Source organism: Hippopotamus amphibius, chromosome 12, assembly GCF_030028045.1.
Source record: "Hippopotamus amphibius kiboko isolate mHipAmp2 chromosome 12, mHipAmp2.hap2, whole genome shotgun sequence".
NCBI lineage: Eukaryota > Metazoa > Chordata > Mammalia > Artiodactyla > Hippopotamidae > Hippopotamus > Hippopotamus amphibius.
Window position 1 is genome coordinate 62630079 of NC_080197.1, and position 18858 is coordinate 62648936.

Genomic DNA, 18858 nt, shown 5'->3' on the forward strand with positions numbered 1-18858 from the left:
ATGGATACTCCTAAGCTATTTAATTTGTTCTCTCTTGTTCTAGGTTCTCTTTTTCTAGTGGATATAGTTGAATTTTAAGAACTTAAATGTTCATATGATGCATATCCCAGACTGCAAACACATCATCTTTAGTCTCATCCCATCATAATCCGTTCTTCAGTGTTCAGTGAGCATTCTTTGGAAAATGTAAATCTTCAGGATGATTCACTGTTTGAAATCTGGCACTCCATGGACTTGTCTGGAAAAAACCCCACACTCTGATGTGGTTTGTTCTAATTTTTCATCAAGGTATAACACAACGGTATTTACTTTGTGACAATTCATTGAGCTTATGATTTGTGCATTTTGCTATGTGTGTGCCCTATTTCAACTTAAAACAAAAATACATAGAAGAAAAATAATGCAAATTCTATCATGGCTTTTCCTTGCCTTGATGTAGTCACCACATGGAAAACACAATTTCTATTTATTTATTTATTTAATTTATTTATTGGCTGCATTGGGTCTTCATTGCTGCACACGGGCTTTCTCTATTTGCTGCGAGTGGGGGCTACTCTTCGTGGTGCGCAGGCTCCTCACTGTAGTGGCTTCTCTTGCTATGGAGCACTGGCCCTAGGGACATGGGCTTTAATAGTTGCAGCACATGGGCTCAATAGTTGTGGCTCACGGGCTCTAGAACACAGGCTCAATAGTTGTGGCACACAGGCTTAGTTGCTCTGTGGCATGTGGAATCTTCCCAGAGCAGGGCTCGAACCCATGTCCCCTGCATTCGCAGGCGGATTCTTTACCACTGCGCCACCTAGGAAGTCAGTAAAACACTACTGGAAAACAATTCAAAAAATGAAAAATAAAACTACCATGAATTCAAAACTCCTTTTTTTTCCCTCTTTTTTGCCAACTGAGATGTAACTGACATATAACATCAGGTAAGTTTAAGGTTTATATACAACATGATGATTTGATGAACTGATATATTGTGAAATGATTACTACTGTAGGGTTAACTAATACTTCCATCACGTTACATACTTACCATCGAATGTACCAGGCTGTACATTCGACTCCCAGGACTTGCTCATTTTATAACTGGAAATTTCTATCCTTTGACCAACATCCTATTTCTCCCAGCCCCCAACCCCTGGCAATCACCATTCAACAGTGTTTCTATGAGTTTGGCTTTTTTTAGATTCCACATGTGATATTTGTGTTTCTCTGTCTGACTTATTTCACTTAGCATAATGCCCCCAAAGTCCATCTATGTTGTCAAAAATGGCAAAATTTCCTTCTTTCTTATGGTTGAGTAATATTCCATTGGGCATATATATACCATGTTTTCTTTATCTATTCATCCATCAATGGATACTAAGGTTGTTTCCACATCTTGGCTATTGTAAATAATGCTCCAGTGAACATGGAGGTGCAGTTATCTTTTCCAGTTAGCATTTCTATTTCCTTCAGATAAATACCCAGAAGTGCAATTGCTGAACCACGTTAGTTTTATTTCTAATTTTTTGAATTGTTTTCCAATAGTGTTTTCCATGGTGACTACATCAATTTACACTCCCATCAACAGTATACAAGGACTCTCTTTTCTCCACATCCTCACCAACACTGGTTATTTTTTGTCTTTTTGATAATAGCCATTCTAACAGGTGTGATGTGATATCTTGTGGTGGTTTTGACTTGCGTTTCCCTGATGATTAGTGATGTTGAGCAACTTTTCATGTACCTGTTGGCCATCTTTGTGTCTTCTTTGGAAAAAACATCTATTCAGATCCTCTGCCAATTTTTGAATCAGATTGGTTTTTTTTTTTTTTTGCTGTTGTTATATGAGCTTCTTATGTATTCTCACACATATAATTTGCAAATATTTTCTCCCATTTATAGGTTGCCTTTTTATTTTTTATTTATTTATTTTTTTACACTTTAAATATATGCAGTTTATTGTATGTCAATTATATCTCAATAAAAGTTCTTAAAGGTGAAAAAAACAAAAAACAAAAAAGACACCCAATGCCCAGGCTCACCCTCGATGAAGTAATCCAGAATCTCTGGGAGCTGAATCCAGGCAGCAGTATTTTAAGGAGTCCTCCCATTGGTTTTGTGTGCAACTAAAATCAAGGAACACCTTCATGGAGAAGCTTCACCTCCCACTCTCCTTCCAGAGACTCTAGCTGCCCCATATTCTGTGACCTCATGCTAATTAACTCCAGCTTTTCCCTCGGTGCCCAGGAAAAAGCTAGCAATATGACTTTCCCCCGCCACAACCCCTTTTGTAGATGGGCACCAAGAAGGATCTTTCTTTGTGTGATGGAAATATTCTGTATCTTGATTGTGGTGGTGGTGGTGGTTAGATGACTGTTTACATTTGCCAAAACATTAAATTAGACTTAAAATTGGTGAATTTTATTATATGTAAATTATACTTCATTAAGCCTGTGTTTAGAAAGGTATGAATATTGGAAAGGAAGAAATAGATCATTATTTACTCACATAAATTAATATCCCCCCAAAAATTAATATCCATATTGTGACTGATTAATTCTACTTCCTTGTGAATTAATTCTCTTTCTTGACATTGGTGCTTTTCTTCTCTAGTCCTGGGTTTCCTCAAATCTTTGGTGATTCTTTTTTTTTTTTAAACTCTTTATTGGAATATAATTGCTTTACACTCTTGTCCCTGTCTCTGAGGTACACCAAAGTGAATCAGCTGCATCTACACACATATCCCCATATCCCCTCCCTCCCCCGACTCCTCCCCACCCTCCCCTTCCTGGCCCTCCAAGGCATCTCCCATGAAGTTGATCTCCTTTTGTTATGCAGCAACTTCCCACTAGCTATCTATTTTACAGCTGGTAGTGTAAATATGTCTATGCTACTCTCTCACTTTGTCCCAACTTCCCCTTTGCCCCTCACCCCAGCCCCGTGTCCTCAAGTCCATTCTCTACTTCTGTATCTCCACTCTTGCCTGTCACTGGTTTCATCAGTACCGTTTCTTCAGATTCCATGTATATGTGTTAGCATACAATATTTGTTTTTCTCTTTCTGGCTTACTTCACTCTGTATGACAGACTCTAGGTCTATCCACCTCATGACATATAGTTCAATTTCATTCCATTTTATGGCTGAGTAATATTCCATTGTATATATGTGCCACATCTTCTTTATCCATTCATCTGTTGATGGGCATCTAGGTTGCTTCCATGTCCTGGCTATTGTAAATAGTGCTGCAATGAACATTATGGTATATGTTTCTTTTTGGATCATGGTTTTCTCTGGGTATATGCCCAGCAGTGGGATTACTGGATCATATGGTAGTTCTATTTTTAGTTTTTTAAGGAACCTCCAAACTGTTTTCCATAGTGGCTGTACCAGCTTACAATCCCACCAACAGTGCAGGAGACTTCCCTTTTCTCCACACCCTCTCCAACATTTATTGTCTCTAGATTTTTTGATGATGGCTTTTTATTTTGTTAATGGTGTCCTTTTCTATGCAGAAGCTTTTTAGTTTGAAGTAGTCCCACTTGTTTATTTTTGCTTTTGCTGCCTTTGTTTTTGTTGTTAAATCCAAAAAATTGTTGCCAAGACTGATGTCAAGAAGCTTGTTTCCTATCTTTTCTTTTAGGAGTTTTATGGTTTCAGGTTTTACATTTAAGTCTTTAATCCATTTTGAGTTAATTTTTGTGTATAATATGAGAGAGTAGCCTAGTTTCATTCTTGTGCATGTGGCTGTCCAGTTTTCTCAACACCATTGCTTAACAAGATTGTCCTATCCCCATTGTATATTCTTGTCTCCTTTGTCATATATTAATTGGCCATATAAGTGTGCATTTATATCTGGGCTTTCTATTCTGTTCCGTTGAACTTCGTGCCTGTTTTTAACGCCAATACCATACCATTTTGATATAGCTTTGTAACATAGTTTGAAATCAGAAAGTGTGAGCCCCCAGCTTTGTTCTTTCTCAAGATTTCTTTGGCTATTTGGGGTCTTTTGTGGCTCCATACAAGTTTTAGTATTGTTTGTTCTATTTCTGTGAAGATGCCATTGGAATTTTGATAGTGGTTACATTGAATCCACAGATTACTTTGGATAGTATGGACATTTTAACAATATTAATTCTTCCAACCCATGAGCACAGAATATCTTTCCATTTCTTTCTGTCTTCTTCAATTTCTTTCACTAATATCATATGGTTTTCAGTGTACATGTCTCTTACCTACTTGGTTAAATTTATTCCTAGTATTCTATTCTTTCTGATGCAATTAGAATTGGAATTATTTTCTTAACTTGTCTTTCTGACAGTTTGTTATTAACGTATAGAAATGCAACAGATTTCTTATATTGATTTTTTTTATCCTTCGGCTTTACTGAATTCATTTATTAGTTCTAACAGCTTTTTGGTGAAGTTTTTAGGGTGTTCTATATATAATATCACATCACTTGCAAATAGTGACAGGCTTACTTCTTCCTTTCTGATTTCCTTTTATTTCTTTTTCTTGGGAGATCATTCTCAGTATCTCATTGCATTAATTCCATTGTTACATATATGTTATGCATCACTCTCAAAGTCCTTTAATTACTTGTTTCATACTGACTTTCCCTGCTGGAATGTAAACTTCACAAAGTCAAGGATTCTGATCACAGTACCTGATATACTGCATTTAATTCTCCATGTTAATCTTGTTTCTGCAGTCACAACTGCAACCCATGCATAATAAGCTACAGACAAAGGACAAATGAAAGCACAGAAATGAACTATATAGGGATGCCACTTTGGAAAGGCACTCTCTTTACCTTAAGAAGAAAAAGATCAAATGTTAATAACATGTTCATTGCTGCTCTTATAGCACTGAGAAGAAAACAGGAGACTATCTATGGAAGGGATAAAGTATTATATTCTAGAATTTGTGACTGATAGGCAGGCTTCATAACCTCAGATTCCAAGCCTCCTCTCTTGCCCTTCTCAACATTCCATTTTTCATACAGCAAACTGAGAAATCTTTTCAGAGCATAAATAAGATAACATTACAACGCTGCATAGAACCATTCAATGAGTTTCCAATACAACCAGGATAAAATGCAAGTTCTGAACCAGCTTTTCTATAATTTGCTCTCTGCTTTTGTCTCTGACTTTCTCCCCTCCATACTTCTCATTCATTTTGCTCTGGGTCCTAAGCACATTGGTCTTTCTGTTCCTGTGTCACTTAAAGGCATTACTCTCTCTTCTCCTAGACCTTCAAGTGTTGCCTCTTTTTCATTATTTGTGTCTCAATTCAAATAACACTTCCTCAGAGTGAGCTTTCTTGCCCTCCCCAGCTAAAGCACTCATTTCTATCAAGTGGCATTCTCTACCATTGTGGTTTTGCTTCTTCAGAAACTTAGCAGCACCTGAAATACTGTAATCCATTTATTGGCTTACGTGATTAATGTCATTCTGTTCACACAAAGGCAGGGACTTGTCTACGGTTTATTGAAAATGTCTTCAGCTCCTACAATAGTAGTACTTAGTAGGTGGTCTATACATATGTTAACAGAATCTTTCTGATTATGCAGGTGCAGGCTAATCAAGCCTTGAAATCCTAAAGACCTCCAAGAAGATTTCGAAATAGCAAAGAAAATGTGTTGTTTTCTAAATGTGTCTAGTGACCTCTGCTGGATTACTTACCAAGGAAACCAAATATGAATCTTCATTTTTTTCTTAATTGCCCTCTCACCTTTGTGGGGGTTTTTTTGGGGGGGGGGAGGGGTTATACTCACAGTTATGGTTTATTACAGGGAAAAGATAGAGATTAAAATCAGCCAAGAGAAGAAGACTATAAGGCAGAGTCCAGGAGAAGTACTAAATACAGAGCTCCCATTGTCCTCTCCCCATGGAGTCTTATATGTGTTATTGGGATCTATGAGACTAGACACTGCAAACTTCAAGATCTATCACAGCCCTGTCACCCCGTTCTCACTTCTTGTCAACATGTCCCTCTGTTTTGTTTTATTGGAATTTCTATTTGCAGGACTCACATGGGTTATGTCAACACAAGCAGAGCATTTTGTGAAACAGAAAGTCATTTTGAAAATTTGGGCTCCTATTTTCACTATTTTAGTACTTGAATTTTTTGATTAGTCATTTAGCTTTTTTCCTACCACTCAGATGAATGGATAATAAACTATATACTTAAATTTACAAAGATAATCAAACACGTCACTGAATCATGGAAGACATTTTTAATTTACTTGATTCACATTGATTTATTAATCTCAGATAACGAACTACGGTTTTCTCTAACTTGAGTTATTAAAATATGTTTAAGTAGGTAAGGCCAACTGTGCAGAAAATGGCTGAAGACCTAATTAAAGATTCTAACCTTTATAACTCTAAAAAGTTAGAATCTTTTATTAGGTTTTAGTACTAAGAAGTAACAAATAGGATTAGTTATAGTAAATAGAAAAAATAAAAATAGTAATAGTACTAACAAGTAACAAGTTATTCTATAAGATTCTGCTCATAATTCTAATGTGAAGGATATTTTTTGTGAATTTCAATTCTGCTGCTATATGGAATAATAATGTAAACATATTGGTTGTACACTAAATCTCTAAAGTAAGATGTTTCAAAACATTCATTTTGTGACTGCGTTTACTCCATTTAGGGACAATATTAGACTGTATCTGTGTGTGTAAATAAATTGGCACATACGTGCTTATATACATACAAACACATGGAAAAAATAAGTATATAGCATTTATTGACAGGCTGACCCTGATCATATATCAGAACCTAATGTCTTTTACAATTTTCTTCCCGTATTTGTACATTTTTACATCCACTGAATTTTTATCAGTTTGATAATATTTGAGGTAAATGTATGAATATGACTAAAATTAATTTCTACAACCTTGTTAAAATGATGGTCTGATGATCACAGATTAGTCAAAATTACATTCTTTGTATGTTATACCCAAAGACATCCTGGCATTTATATTTTGAATAGGGAAATTTTTAAGAAGTGTAATTAAGGAAAGGGGAATCAAGATCAATGCCTATCATCAAAATTCAATCTGTTAATGTAGAATAAAATAACTAGAAGTAATTTTTTTAATGATCTAGAAATGGGAATCAAGAGAAAAAATAATACTTAGGAAATCTAAAGAGATTTAAAGCTTGGAAACACATTCCAGTCGATTCTACATGTAACCTACAATGGTCTGCAAACTTTGTAAGGGGAATTGCTACTCCTGGACCCCTTCAGAGATCATGAAATAAGTACTGGTGACTGTGTGAGTCTAGGAGTTTGGTCAAGAGGACAAGGGCTAAAGGTCGGGACTCGTCACGATCAGCGTGTGAAGATTTCATTAAACTAGCGGGTGCTTACCCTAAGCCCCAAACTGGGGGGGTTTACTTGTGCTTGTTCTGCACTGTTTGGGTAAATATTGATCTGAGATGGTGTCCTCACTGGACCTTCCCAGAAAGACTGTAAAAGGAATTGAGAATCCCGCCTTCCATTAGCGATTCTCTGGGAAGCCCATGAGATCTCTTTCTGTTTATTTCTATGAGAAGCTGCTAAAGCCTGTGATCTACCAGCTCTGAACCTCTGCATGCGTAACGCGCACCACTCCTAGGATTGCAGTTCTTTGAAAGCGGGACTCAAAAGTGCCAGAGAACTGAAGGAAGAATGCTCCGAGGCCGATCCTTATCTGTGACATCCCTGGGTGGGCTGCCTCGGTGGGAAGCCGGACTTCCTGTGGAGGATTTACTGCTCTTTGAAGTCGCTTGGGAAGTGACCAATAAAGGTTTGTACTACCCCTCAGGTGGCTATTTGCCAGATGGCTGAAGAATGTAGATTAGGATTCCACAGAATGCTGTCTATTGAGAATGAATTGCCAAGGAGTGAGGAAAGTATTCAAACCAAATCTAAGTTTAGAGGACGTTTAACCTTGTCTATTTCAACAAGGTTGAAATGAAAGCCAAGGAAAACTTAGACTGGTGTATGTATTGAAGGGAGAGAAAATTGAAAATATTAGTCATGGCAGAGAATGTGCATTTAAATTAAAATTTGAAATCTGTGTTATGACAAAACTGGAATATAGAGTTAATATTCACTTTTTCGTTTTATGATTTTTCTCAAAATCAAAATTGCACAAAAAAAGCGCAGTTTTGTACTTTATTTTAGGAAGAACTGGGTCTGATCAGGACCAATTAGAAACTTTAACTCCATACTCTGTTAGCAGTTATATGAAATATTTAACAACATTTCTAATAATTCAAGATTAACTTGGAATTAAAGTTTTAACTTAGAAGCAGTTCAGAAAGCATAATATTGAGCTCCTATTAAGAAGAATGCATGTAATTTTCCCCTCAATACTGTATAAGCATAGAAATTATAAAATAAGAAAGGAAATCAAATTGCCAGAACTAAAACAATTTCCTAATAAGATATAATCTCATTTATGCTGGATTGGAAATGGTGAGGCAGAGAACTGTGACCTAAATGATTTTTATGATAAAGGTATCTGTAAAATTATTAAAAAAACAAGTCCTTGTGGATTGATATTGTCTAGTTTATGTGTCAAGACTATTACCACTAATACTGAAGGAATACTGGTAAAGAAAAAGTAATAGTTCTGAAGGTTGAGTTCTTCAGAGTCATGAAAAACCAGGCCAAATGATTGGTGGGTAAAAGGCAGTGATAACTTGTGGAATTTAAAGGATCTGAAATGATAACATGTGACGTGATCTATTATTACAATTTTTTGAAATTTATTTTTTTGTTTTTATTTTTTATGACATGTTTATTGCAGTAATTTAAAGGGTCCAAAATAAACATGAATGTGATACATTACTTCTTCCTTTTAGCTAATCAGAGCCAGCAAAACCTCAAAATCAGAGAAGTTGTATTTAGCATTTGTTCTGATTTTTACCTTATGCTGTGTTCAAAGTTCTTATATGTATGCATCATAAAATTCATAAAATCATACAATAAAAATTAAAAATGAATTCTTCCTGTTTAGAAATGCACAGAATGAATGTCAGAGAACAAATCACAGTCATCTCTTTGTAGTTTAGTGAAGAAGAAGCAAAGCGGGCAGAAACCTTAATACGGAAATGTGAGGTATTTTACAAATAGCTGTTCCTAATATTCTTTTTCCAGTCATGAGGTTTTTAAACATGCCTAAAGCTCCTGGGAACAGAGCTGTGTCTTCTACACATAAATCCCAGACCGTTCCTTGAAATAGAGGTTTTTTCCTACAGAGTAGGCAGGAACTCAAGGATATAGCTTATTGCTGGAAAAAAACTCGGGAGGGATTCTTTTGCACCAAGAATCAGTTCAGAAGACTTCTGTGTGGGTCCTTCTAAACAGAGCCCCTCTCCTTCCTTCTAGCAGATGTTAAAGGCGCATCGTTTCCTGGTGCTGGGCACACACTGGTGAAACTGTTTATCCCACAGATTTTATGCCCTGACAACATGCATGCTGCTCCCAGGACCTAGAACAGTGCCTGGTGCATAGAAAATGCCCAATGAGTTTTTTTCTTTTGCATGAAGGAATGAACACATTTATTTTTCAACCTAAGCTGCCTTTGATACTTATTTTCTTTAGTTTCCCATGCAAGAGGAAGCAGATTTTCTTGTCAAGAGGGGACCCATGGAGTGATTTACCCAAGTTATCATCTCCAACATATCTTTAATATTTATCACAGTCATATTTTTAAGAAATTTTTATGTAAATGGACAATTGTGTCCATCCCTCACAACATTGACACTATAGTTTTTTTGAAAATTTTACTTTGAACTTTTACTTCCCTGCAGTTCATTGCAGTGATAGGAGGCATCTTGGAGAACATGAATACAACTCCTTCACTTCACAGATGAAAAGGACGCCTACAAGGCATTACATAATCAAGCAAATGGCAGGGTTGGGACCAACACTTAGGTCTCCTCTGAGTCCAAGTCTCTTTTTTATTACCACTCAAGAATAAAAAATTAAAATGTCCAGTGTCTAAGGAAATGTCCTGTAGGTAAAAGGATGCAGGACACAGTCAAAAAGGTCAGGATATTCTCAGACTTAGAAAAAAAATCCCTTAAACTATCTGAATATCAGTTTCTTCATGATGAAATGAATGTAGTGCACTCCAGCCATCTTACAATGTTTTGTGGAAACAAGAAAATGTATTCATATCCAAGAAAACAAAAGATTTCTTAGAGAGGACAAAAAAATTCCTTACTGCCAGAATTTTGCCCATGAACAATGAAATGTGTAAAATATAACAAATGAGATTGTCACAGTTAAATTATTGGGTGTTAATTCTCTGACCTCAAAACAACCTTTTCTACTTGCTCACATTAACCTTGAAATGTATTGCTCTTATTCATTCATTCAGTCTTATTCAATAAAGATTCATCAAGTGTCTATTGGGTATCAGACATTGGAAAATGAGGTGCACAGAGTTTAACAATACAGAATTGATTCCCGATCTTCCAGAATTTATGAACTTGTAGAAAGATAGACATTGAACATGCAATTGTAGTCAAATGTAACTAGTGTGAGAATGAGAACAAGGTGCTCTAGGACTACACAGGCAGACCTCATTTTATTGTGTTTCACTTCATTGTACCTAGCCAATACTGCATTTTTTTTTTTTTTACAAATTGAAGTTTCATGGCAACCCTGCATCAAGCAAGTCCATCAGTATCATTTTCCCAACAGCATTTACTCACTTTGTGTCTCTGTATCACATTCTAATAATCCTCACAATGTATCATAATTTTTCATCATGGATGTATTTTTGTGGTGATTTGTGATCAGTGATCTTTGATGTTGCTATTGCAAAAAGATTACAACTCACTGAAGGCTCAGATGATGGGTAGCCTTTTTTAGCAATAATGTATTTTGAAATTAAGGTATGTACTTTTTTTTAGACAAAATGCTATTGCACGCTTAATAGACTGTGGTATAGTGTAAACATAACTTTTATATGCACTGGGAAACCAAAAAATTTGTGATTCACTTTATTGCAATATTCGCTTTATTGGGGTGGTCTGGAATAGAACCTGCAATAGCTCTGAGGTCTGCCTGTACTTTGGTGGGGAGAGGGGGAGGTTTCTACCTAGTTGGGGGCTTGGGAAAAACCTTTGACAAAAAGACATTTGAGCTGACATCTGAAGGATGACTAGCTGTTGGGTAGAGAAGAGGAGGTGGTGACAAAGAGGGGACAATGTTCTGTATGAGGGACCTGTATATGCCAAGATACAGAGGTGAGAAAGTGTACTCTGTTCAATGATCTGAGGGAAGCTCAAAGACAGAAAAAGACTGGCACCAGCAAGGGCTGGACTGAAGTTTGTGGTGAGTTAATAACCTTAAGGAGTTACATTTCCAATCCACGACGGGTGGGAAGCCATTGAAGTTCTAGGTAGTGGGAAGTGCTAAGAAGTCAGAGGTGTCTTTTTAATTTTTTTTTTTTTTTTTACTGAATGAAAAATTCTTTAAATTCTATAGTGCTTTACAATTTTCAAGTTTCACACAATTTCATATAATCCCATAATAATTTTTTTCTCCCTACCCCTACAGTGCTCCTCCTCCCTTTCCCCTCCCCACTGGTATCCACTAGTTTGTTCTCTATATCTGTGAGTCTGCTTCTTTCTGATTTTATTCACTAGTTTGTTATATTTTTAAGATTCCACATATAAGTGATATCCTACAGTTTTTGCCTTTCTCTGTCTGACTTATTTCACTTAACATAATGCCTTCCAAGTCCATCCATGTTGCTGCAAATAGCAAAATTTCATTCTTTTTTTTATGGCTGAATAGTATTCTATTGTATATATAGTTACCACAGAAAGCACTATTACTAGTTGGGGACAGGCTAGCAGGAAAGTCACAACAAGTTAGAGACTGTGCCGTGACCTAGGATGGAGAGTTTTGCCCCCAAATTGGAAATAAGCTTTACTTTCAACTTCTTTGCTACAATCGTTTCTTCTATACAAATTTACCCAAGTCACTGTAGACTGTGGGCCAATGATCATGTTGTGGATATTTAGGGTCATTAAAAAGAGTTTAATGAATGTGTCAAAAATAATGTATGCTGATTTCGTCAACATGAACACTTCTGAAATTTAGTCACTAAATGGATGCTTCCCCCTAAAAACTGAATGAAAACAATTTGTTTTAGCACCAAGCCCATGCCGACTGTAAAATAATTGCACAACCTAAAAGTTGAGTCCTCAGCAGACTTTCTGAGGACTATAGCCTGGGATATAGCCTCTCGGTTCGCTCTGAGGGACTGTTCCAAAAATGGTAAGGGAGGAGTCAGGATATATAGCAATTTTTGGTGAAAAAAAAGCAAACCACGAACATGTAGTTAAACATCAAAAGGTTACTGCTAATTACAAAAACAGACATCTCAAGTTAATGACTTGAGACTTGCAAGAGTCTGGGCTAATTGAAATCATTCCTTTGATATGCTTCTGTGTTAAATATTTATTTATTTATTTTGGGCTGCATTTGGTCTTCGTTGTGGTGCATGGGCTTCTCATTGCAGTGGCTTCTCTTGCTGCGGAGCACAGGCTCTAGGCGTGTGGGCTTCAGTGATTGTGGCACTCAGGCTCAGTAGTTGTGTCACACGAGCTTAGTTGCTCTGCGGCATGTGAGATCTTCCTGGACCAGAACTTGAACCCGTGTCCCCTGCATTGATAGGCAGATTCTTAACCACTGTGCCACCAGAGAAGTCATGATTTGCTTCTTAACTATCTAGGGCCAGTATTCTGTTTTTCTCCACCCTGAATTCCCCTCAGGGTATACCATCAGGGCAGTTGCAGTGGCTGATGGCTTTCTGGCCACAGCATCCTTTGTTTACTGAAATGGCAGGTGACATTCTTTGTCCACGCTAGCTTATTGCCAGACATAGTACTTCTCCCTGTTACCTTCAAACAGCATAGTATAGTTGTGGGTTATATGGTACAAAAGTCATATGGGAAAACTCAGAAAACTACAGTTAAAATGATGTGGTAGAAACTGATTGTGATCAAGTCCACTACTGGGATCTGAGGCAGGAGTTCTAAAAGTGGAGACCTTGATGAAAGTGAACTTCTAGGAGTTTGCAAACCTTCTAAAATTGTACATGAAAATTGTGTGCTCATACGTGTATGTGCTTTTTCAGAGAAAGGACTGAATAATTTCATCAGATTTCCAAATGCGCCTATGATTGATGTGAGAACCACTGCTCTAAAGTTTTCTTTATCATGGGTTCCTTTTTATTAACGCAAGTGTTTAGAGCCAAAATGAAAAAGCTGTTTCCCCAAGTGTTGCTTTCCAAATAACCTTTCTGTAGAGCATAGTAGAAAGGATTCCAGCCTGCCCAAGACCTAAAGATGCTTATTTTTGTGTGATGCTGTTCACTTTCTCCCTCTGCCCCTCCCACCACCATTTTCAAAGATTCATCTGTATGTTGCTCCACAGGGTCACAGTCAGTCCTTTGTATCCACGGTTCCACGTCTGCGGATTCAACCGAATTTGGATTCAAAAAAAACTCCAGAAAGCTCAAAAAACACATATCAGCAAACTATTTACACCCCCATTCATGTTGTGTTAGATGTTATAAGTAACCTAGAAATGATTTAAAGTATATGGGAGGATGTGCATAGGTTATATGCAAATACTATGCCATTTTGTATAAGGGACTTGAGCATCCTTGGATTTTGGTATCCACAGTGGTGGTCGGGGAGTGATGTCCCAAAACCAACCTGCCGTGTGTACCAAGGGACAACTATACTTGTAATCCTGCTATCTAAAACTTGTGGGCTCTGGAGTCAGACTGTCTGGATCATTACCTTTGTGACATCGGATCCACCTAGTAACCTCTCTGTGTCTCAGTTTCTCCATCGATAATAGTAGCGTCTTCCTTAATAGTGTCGTGAAAACTAAAAGAAATACCCACTGTAAATCACTTAGAACAATGCCTAGCATCTAATAACACTCTGTTAGCTTATTATTATTTCTTATAAAGTGTATTCATAAAATGGGGATGTTGGATCATTCGTTTTCACACTGGCTCTCACTTTGAGCAATTGCATGAGTCTATTTTTAAATGCAAAACAGACAGAGGAAAAAAAAAAAAGGACATGGATCCGAGTTACTCCAATCATGGGCAAGGCTGTAATTAGAGGCTGGGTTTTCTTTGCCTGGTGTGGATATGCAGTGGCCACGTCATGTCAAAGGCATCCCAAGCTGCACCACACGAAACACACAGTCTCTGTAAGGACCATGCTTGGCACACAGATACCTTCAAGATGAGCACACGTCTCCCCACTTCCCTTCCATCCAGACTGCCATGACCAAGCCCTGCCTGTATAAAACATTCAGAGCTGTTCTCGTGGATATAATCAGGGTGGGGGCCTGCCTGTGGCCTTGCTCTAAGTGCATCATCTCCCACTGCCCTGGACGGAGGCTGCTTTGATCTGAACCACAGATCTGGCCGACTGCTAGGCACACAAACATTTGGTGACCATCGTCACCAGTTGCATTTAGTCTCTTTCCTACCGACCTGCTGCCTCAGAGGATGATGTCTAACTGGGTAATGACCACCCCTGCTCTAGCAACTATGTCTTGGAACAGGAGGGTCAGATTAGTAGCTATGCATACTGAAATCCCAGACTTCTAAACTCTCTGACTTTCAACCACTCAAAAATAGTGAAGGGTCTCTCTTTCTATATATACTCATATTTATATATTATCCTATATAGCTCCTTTTTTCGGCGGGTGCCCACCTTCTGTACTGCCTTGGAATCCTGCTTTTAACAATGTCAGTAGTGTTTCTAGACAAAAACTTTAGGTTCTAGCTACTTTGCTGACATGTAGAATTTCTACAGCTAGAGTGCGGATAGTTTTTGACTCACCCTCGTATATGCTATGATAGCTCATCTTTTCTTTCTGATAAAAGGCTCGATACTTTGCCTTCACACTGCAGATGGCTCCTATGTTGTTTCAGGAAAGTACTGATCAATAAAATACAAAGTACATGTTTGAAAGTGAAGGGTAAGTCCAAATTCAATGACCTACACTTGGTAAAACAATAATTCATTAAAAAAAAAATGTGTTGGTGAACCTTTGGTTTGTAGTCTAAATTTGAAAATAGGGATGACCCTTTTCTAGGCTATCATACTCACCTTTAATGAGCATTCCAAGAGAGTAGTTTGGTGTTAAAAGGTGGTAAATAGAGTGAAAACTGAGAGAAAGTCATTGGCATATAAATCTGGGGAGGACAGAGAGGGCCTGAAATGGAGCTTGATCGTGTGAAACAGCAGTAAGAGGACGTCCCCACAGAGAGACTGTATGGGGAGAAATCTGGGGGGAAAGGATTTATTTACAATCACGCCTCACCAATATAGGATGAAATTTTTTTTTAAGTTTATGTTTTTAATCCTGATAGACTGAAAGAACAGAGCCATAGTATTTATAAACACTCTTAAGGCTATTTGGGGACTCTTTATCTCAAGGCTGAAGTCCTCAAGTGGGAAAAAGAAGTAGCAAATTAATTGTGTTTATCTTTGCATTTCAATTGTCAAATCTAACCATTTATGGTTTTTTTTGAAATAAAAAATTTCTCTTCTCCCTTACATCCTCTAGCAAATAAAAATGTGTTTGTATTAACCCAAGTGTATTTTAATTTGCAACACATAACCTAACAAACAAGGATGTTCTAATATTCCTGGGCAAAATACACAGTTGCTAATAAAAGAGTTTTCAAGAATAGCAAAAGTGTGTGGGACTTCCCTGGTGGCACAGTGGTTAAGAATCTGCCTGCTCTATGCAGGGGACATGGGTTTGACCCCTGGTCCGGGAAGATCCCACATGCCGAGGAGCAATTAAGCCCGTGAGCCACAACTGCTGAGCCCATGTGCCACAACTACTGGAACCTGTGCTCCGAAACAAGAGAAGCCACCACAATGAGAAGCCCGCACACCACAACAAAGAGTAGCCCCTGCTTGCCACATCTAGAGGAAGCACATGCACAGCAATGAAGACCCAATGCAGCCAATAAATAAATAAATAAATAAATAAATTTATTAAAAAAAGAAAGAATAGCAATGTGAATAAGACATTTAATAAGTGTATGCCATCAGAACCCGATAACATATTCATTCCCCTGGATAAAATAAAGATGAAGAAAATGTCTACAAAGAGGAGAAATTATCTGAAGATTTTGAATTTTTATTGATAGAGGGATTGAATAAAGCTTATATAAATATATACATTTAAATATGTTGCTAAGATGTGACTCTCAGACTTTAGAGAAAAGTTCTTCTTTTTAGTTGCTCTTGCAAACTATTTAATTTCCTTTTTCCTCAACAAGTGGTTTTGATGGTTCCCAAAATTTTCTGGAATCTGGAGGAATATTTAGTCATCCTTGATGTTGGCCTCAGTTTACGTAGACTGAGATTCATCGCTGAATGTTTAAGTAAATCCTGACTGTTCTGGTCCAGTCTGGAAGGCTCTGTTGTGGGTTTGCAGAGCCTCTTCCTGTGTCCCATGCTGTCCTCATCAGCCACCTGAGCTGGGATTGTAGTGTCCTTATTATCAGACTCTGTTTAAGTGACAGTTTAAATTTCTTTTAGGTACAGTCAAAAAGTTTTTTCTTAAAGGTCAAGTTTCTAAGGATAATACATTTACCTAGGCTTATATGAAAATTACATGTAATATTTACATTTTGGCTCTTTTATAAATTAGCTCTTTTATAAATTAATGAACTAAGTTGTGTCATGTAATAGTATTAACATTTGTCTTTTATGTCCCACTTTTCAAAAGGCAATTTACCAAAAAGTGTATTTTGAGTGATTCAGACTTTTAAAAAAATTTGCAGATGGCAATTCTACCCATGGCCATCAATTATGACTATTGGTAAGATTTATTATTTAAGGTCTAAGTTATTGAAATAAGAAATTTAAGAGATACAGTAGCTATGAAACCCTACATTCTGAAGAACTGGAATACATTATGAAAAACCATGATGAAAAATAAGACTTTTTCTTCTTAATATACAAGTAGCAAAAGTGTTCTTGGGAGTGTAGTTGATGATTAATGCCAGAATCTGTATTAGCTTGGGGATTTTACACAGGATTTCTTGAGCTCTTCCTTTGGTTCATGGACAAAGTATCGCTCAAGAAATTGATTCAGAATGTTTTCATGTTCTCATACAAGGTGATTGCTTTGAGCCAGCACAGGAAATACCCAGTGCAGCTCACTGAAGGTATTCTCCCTGCTGGCCCTCCCTATCCCTCCTACCTGTTTGCTGAACCCCTCCTTTTGAATGCCTAGGACTCTGCTTGCACCTTCTGTTCCCAAAGTAGGGCCTTGGCTCGAACTGTTCTCTCTGCCTAAAAAATTCTTCGCCATGATAGCCTCTTGCTTGATTTCCTTACCCTTACAAATACTTACTGTAAATCTCACCTTTTCAATGAAGCCTACTTTTTAATACTGCTGCTCCAACCTGCCCTTCCTCCCCAAGTGAAGCACTATTTTACCTCCTTGAACAGGTGAGCTAATTGAGCCTTACATGGGTTAAATGAGTGAACTAGTTCAATTTAAGTTCGTTACAATTTTTCACCATTATTATTCCTTGATAAATATTTTTATACACATATCTTCTTATTTTTTTAACTTTTTATTTTATATTGGAGTATAGCCAATTAACAATGTTGTGATAATTTCAGATGCACAGCAAAGCGACTCATGCATACACATGTATACATGTATCCACTCTCCCCAGACTCCCCTCCCATCCAGGCTGCCACATAACATTGAGCAGAGTTCCCTGTGCTATACGGTAGGTCCCTGTTGGTTATCCTTTTTAAGTATAGCAGTTACACATATCTTCTTATTTCTCCCCCAGGACAGTTTTCCAGCTGTAAATATGCTGGATATAAGAGTATCCATATTTTCTAAGAGTATACATATTTTTTGGCTTTGTGTTTTAATAGTAGTGACAGCAATGCCAGAGAGATGAAATGCAATACCATGTGAAAATTTGTATTTGTGTCATTGGGTTTGATATGAGGGTTGGGCCAAGAATCTCCCCTCAAAATCTCTCAGCTTCTTCCTCTTGTCAAAAGGTATTTGCTTGGCCCCTAGAAGGGAAGAGGCTTTTTATCCTGGGAGACTTGCTTATAATTTGAGCGGTGGCTATTACTTGGTGGTATTTTATCCACTTGGACCACAGAAGGAAAAGGGTGAAAGGTGATTACTGCTGCTGAGGGCGTGTGTCATGACAATAGCAGTTTGTCTCACCTTTGACACTACCATGTGGACAGAGCTTTAAGCTAAGTACTGCTTTATTCCAATTGTCTCTTCAGGTTTCCTTGAAATATTTGCACTTCTCTGCGCCTGCCAACCTGCTGCTCTCTGACAAGCACCCAGCATGAAATTGAACAAAATAGTAACTCTTTGATAGTATTCCCTAGAAACTTTCTTTTAGAAAGTTAAATAAACCCTTGTGCTGGATGAATCCCACAGGCTAACTTAAAAATGAGGACTAACACAGTATTGGATATCAACTATACTTCAATAAAAAAATGTTGGCTTAAGTAACATAGAAAAAAAAAAAAAGACTCATGTCCATCCTTTCATCACTGAAAATGAACTACTAACCTGCATGATAATGGGACCTTTTCTTTTTAACAGTTGGTGGCATCTATACTGTGATTCAGACAAAGGCCAAAACAACAGCAGATGAATGGGGAGAGAATTATTTTCTGATCGGTCCCTATTTTGAGCATAATATGAAGACTCAGGTGGAACAGTGTGAACCTGTAAATGATGCTGTGAGGAGAGCAGTGAACACAATGAATAAACACGGCTGCCAGGTAAAGGCTACTGC

At 37.4% G+C, this 18858-nt stretch overlaps 1 protein-coding gene across 1 annotated transcript in view; it reads left to right on the forward strand.

Annotated features, from left to right (window-relative positions):
• Window positions 1-7530: 7530 nt before the first annotated feature.
• The window catches only part of GYS2 (glycogen synthase 2), a 59310-nt gene continuing 47982 nt past the window's right edge, over window positions 7531-18858 (forward strand). Inside the window, exons 1-2 of the mRNA XM_057702075.1 lie at window positions 7531-7785; window positions 18663-18844. Coding sequence (XP_057558058.1) covers window positions 7668-7785; window positions 18663-18844 — 300 coding nt within the window. The 5' untranslated portion in view covers window positions 7531-7667. The remainder of the gene's footprint in view (window positions 7786-18662; window positions 18845-18858) is intronic.